Source organism: Buceros rhinoceros, unplaced genomic scaffold (genome assembly GCF_000710305.1).
Source record: "Buceros rhinoceros silvestris isolate BGI_N320 unplaced genomic scaffold, ASM71030v1 scaffold17067, whole genome shotgun sequence".
Taxonomy (NCBI): Eukaryota; Metazoa; Chordata; class Aves; order Bucerotiformes; family Bucerotidae; genus Buceros; species Buceros rhinoceros.
This window is the reverse complement of record NW_010421730.1, coordinates 71219-75162: the sequence shown is the minus strand read 5'-3', so window position 1 is coordinate 75162 and position 3944 is coordinate 71219. Positions and strand designations below refer to the sequence as shown.

Here is a 3944-nt window from a genome sequence, read left to right as displayed (position 1 = left end):
AATGAGGAAACACACCATTAAAAAACTGTATAAAAGAAACCACTGCTGCGTGGAAAGAGTAAAAACGTTGGGTAACAAATCTGGTTTACCAATTCTTTACCGTCAGGGCAACTGATTTATTTAATTATTTTTAAATGTATGGCTCAAGAAGTTCCTGCCCGTTTCCCTTCTTTACAAACGACACTAACGATGATTACAAAAGTGCTTCCTGCTCGAAAGGTCAAAACAGGCACTGGTCTGCAAAGTGTTATACCTCTTTATTAGAGCAGCTGGCGGCCCAAAGCCTCTCAGTCCTTAATTCTTGGGATGTTGTAGGCGTAGCGAACCAAAGGGAATCCGCGGCTTTGGTAGAAGCACGCACGGCCGCAGGCCTGCACTTGGTCTGAGCTGTCCGACACAAAGGAGTCGTCCTCGTCCGCGTAGTCGGAGTGGGCTGACTGGGTGCCGCAGTCCGACCAGTAGCCATCCGGCCTTTGGCAAGGCACCACTGCCAGCGCAGGGCAGCTGTGTGATTTTATCAAGTGTTTACAGGGCACGGGCTTGGATAACAGGAGCGATTCGCAACATTCGCACACGGCAATGTTACCCTGCAAGTGGGTGTACACGCCACAGTCGTAGTAAAAATCCTGCGCCACGCAGCCCCCTTGAGCGTTGACGGCAATTGCTACCCCTCCGTTCTTCCTGCTCATGTGCTGCCTGAGCGACTTCCAGTCTTCCTTGAACTTGGGGTTGAAGAATACGTACAGGACTGGATTCAGGCACGCAGGTAACGGGAAAAATATCAAAGTAACAGACTTCATGATTTCAGGGCTGATAGAAATCGCAGTGATCAACGGTGCAAACGAGAAAAACGCAACAGGACAGAAAAAGATGCAGTTCGTGAAGATTAGCCAAGCGACATGCTTAATCATGCTGGACTGCGAGTTCTCGGAGAGGTCCTCTTTTTCCAGGTTGCAGTACAGTTTAGTGTAGATAACAGCCATCAGCAAAAACGCTAACGAGTTCAGGAGCACTAAAGTTACGGTGAAACCTAAGGAGGGTGTTTCTCCAGTGGGGAAGGGCAAGCAAAGGGGTGACGCAGAGTACTCCGCTTGGTAAAACAGTGGTAAGCACCCCGCTACCACAGCGCACAGGAAAGCACAAACTGCCGCAATTTGAAACTGTCTTTGGCGATTGCTTTTCCCCTTTTTAATGATCTCCTTTGCAGAGAAGCTCCGTTCAACAGCGGCCAACATCAGGAAAAAAATGGCACTTTCTGACGAAAAGACTGCAAGAAACCCAGCAACTCTGCAGCCACTGCCAGTCTCCCACCATATGCCAAATTCAGCAAATCTTCCCCAAGAGACAGCATCCAAGAAAGTTAAAATACCAGTATAGACTCCCATAAATAAGTTAGAGACAGAAATCAGGCCTATGAACAGTTTGGAAGGTGGCAATGGAGCACAGGAGGCAAATACTGTTAACAGGACAAGCAGGTTGAAGAACAAAGCAACCAAGAAAATAAACCAGACAGTCAGTCGAATCATCCAGCTGCCCAGTAAATATTCACAAGGCTTGAAAGCACCTAGAAGAAAAAAAAACAAACCAGAGGAACAACGAGTTTAGGGAAAAAATCGTGCCTTAATAAGCAAGATTTACAAAAGGTCTTACAAGAGCACGCTCATTAATTTGTGAATAGAGCACAGAGCTGATCTGCTAAGTAGGTCAGTTGAAAGCAAACTGTTCTGCTGAAGCGATTTACTAATTAATTATGCCTGAAATAATGATTGCTCTGATGAATGGTCACTTGAGAATACTTTGTATAAACAAGCTAGCAAAACACACTTAATTACCTTTTAGCTACTCAAAATAGCTTTCAGTAGTGCCACTAAATGCTGCTTATTTTCTTTAGACTTCATACTGCATTTAAAAAGTTGGTGACAAAATAAAAGCAAGTGTTCACAACCAACTTGTAAGGGGAAAGAATTTTTTAGGCGTAACACGTTCTCTCAAGAAATGATTCACAAACACGCCTTCTGGAGTAACTTTTGGTCACAAGGAAACATCTGTAAAACAGCTGACAAGTTCAATTTAATCAGCTGTAATAGGGACAGGAATTCACCACAAGCCCTCTCCCCACACCCGCATCGCTTGAGCCTGGAAAGTCATATAGGGAAAACTGATTTTTTTTCCTTCTTTGGCCACTTAAAGCTGAAATAAAAAACACCCAACAAGCAAAATAGTATGAGGTGAGACAAAGAAAAAAGGTCACCTCTACTGCTTACCCTTCTAATCCTTCTAATTGCTATTTATTCCATCGAGAAATCCTACTGATTTTAAGTAACAATTAGAAGAGTTTAACCTTTCCTACATCCCCATTAGGCACCACTAATTGTCCAAGCACAATAACCGGGGATCTCTCCCAGCAGTCAGGCACTCTGGGAGATGAAGGCAGAGAAGAAAAACGCCAGACTGTGCTGCCACCTCAGGCTGGAGCTTCTGAGCCAGGTTCAGCCCGTGGCTGCCGGCTCTGTGCAGCTCCGGTCCTCCCTTCAGGCAGATGAAAGGTAAGTACAACCCATCTCTAACAGCAACTGCAGAGAACGATTAAGTAGCAGCGCAAAAACCTCCCAAGGCCTAAAGCAACTTCCAGAAATTACTGAACAAGTGGAAAAAAAAAATCTTTTTGTTTGTCTACACAAGTGAGCTTCACTTCTGGGCAAGAAGTAATGGTGCTAACTGGATTATGAGACCAGTAAAATCAGCAGTAAAATCCTTTTTTTTTGTGCAGGTACTCCTGAGTAAGACATCCTCACCAGACTAACGACTTTTACAGTGCATTCACGTGACTCAACAGGACCCACGAAGCTCAACCTACTTAAAAATTAAAACAACTGCCTACTTAGCAAACTTTAAAAGGTCGATGCTGTGCCTCCAAAATCAATGGCTGGCCAGTGAGGTCCAGCAGCTGTCCAGTGAGGTATCTTTAGACCAACAAAACCCACCACACTTTCCTGCCTTTCTCCCAAGGTCTGACTGTCCTTAGAGTTGAAAGCTACCCCCCTCTCTCCTCTCTTGCTAATATTCCCGGCCCGCCAGGGTAGATTCATGCTTGGAAGGATGAGTTTCACAGCTTGCAGTGCTGTGCTGCCTAAGTGCCGCTGTTCAGCAATCCATTCCTGCCATTAGGCAAAGCAGAAAGTGGATCTGCAAGATGAGCAGTGATTCAGAACTTACACGGTGGGTGGAGTGTCCTACTTAATGACCAGACAACAGCATGGCATGGAAAACAAGTTGTTAGTATGGGAAGGACTGGTGAAAACCAAGGCAAATTGTGAACTTGTAAAACAAGCTCTTCATTCCTGTTAGAGCTACAGCATCTCTGGCACGGGCAAAAAAAGAGAGCTAAAGCCTTTAAAGACTAAACACATGTCACCCAGCATCTGAATTCTCATTCTGCGAACAGGAGATTAAAAGCAAGCAAGCAGCATTGGTCAAATTAAATCTCAGATCATGTACAGTGACATTAATAATTTGACACAGTTTTTTTGGCTGTGATCAAGAAATCCTTGTGATATGCTGTATACTAAAGCTGGAGCTAGCCCAACAGATGAAGAGCAAATGGATTTTCATTGTGGATGTCAAATACCAGTTTAGGAAAAGAGGATGAAACGAGACTCATCCAGAAGCACCCTCACTGTAAGCATACTGTTCCCCCCATCTCCGGGTCCCTGTTTATGCAAACAGGAGGGTACAAGATGTAGGCAACCTCTGGAGAGCCTGTGGCAAAGGCAAGGAAGTCGGAGGCACTGCAGCAAGCGCTTTAGGAGCTCAGTGGAACTGTGTGTGGAAATTTCCAGTTGGAGGAAGATAAACAGAAGGGCAGCCACGGAGCTGCCTGGAATGAAAATAATTCTTTGCAAGAACAACGCTCCTGGACTGTTCAAGCCTGAACCAGAGCGGTT

At 45.1% G+C, this 3944-nt stretch overlaps 1 protein-coding gene across 1 annotated transcript in view; it reads right to left on the bottom strand.

Annotated features, from left to right (window-relative positions):
• Positions 1 to 239: 239 nt before the first annotated feature.
• Positions 240 to 3944, bottom strand: part of LGR4 (leucine-rich repeat containing G protein-coupled receptor 4) — a gene marked incomplete at its 5' end in the record, with an annotated part of 42212 nt that continues 38507 nt past the window's right edge. Inside the window, one exon of the mRNA XM_010139800.1 lies at positions 240 to 1564. Within this exon, the coding sequence (XP_010138102.1) occupies positions 288 to 1564 (1277 nt within the window). The remainder of the gene's footprint in view (positions 1565 to 3944) is intronic.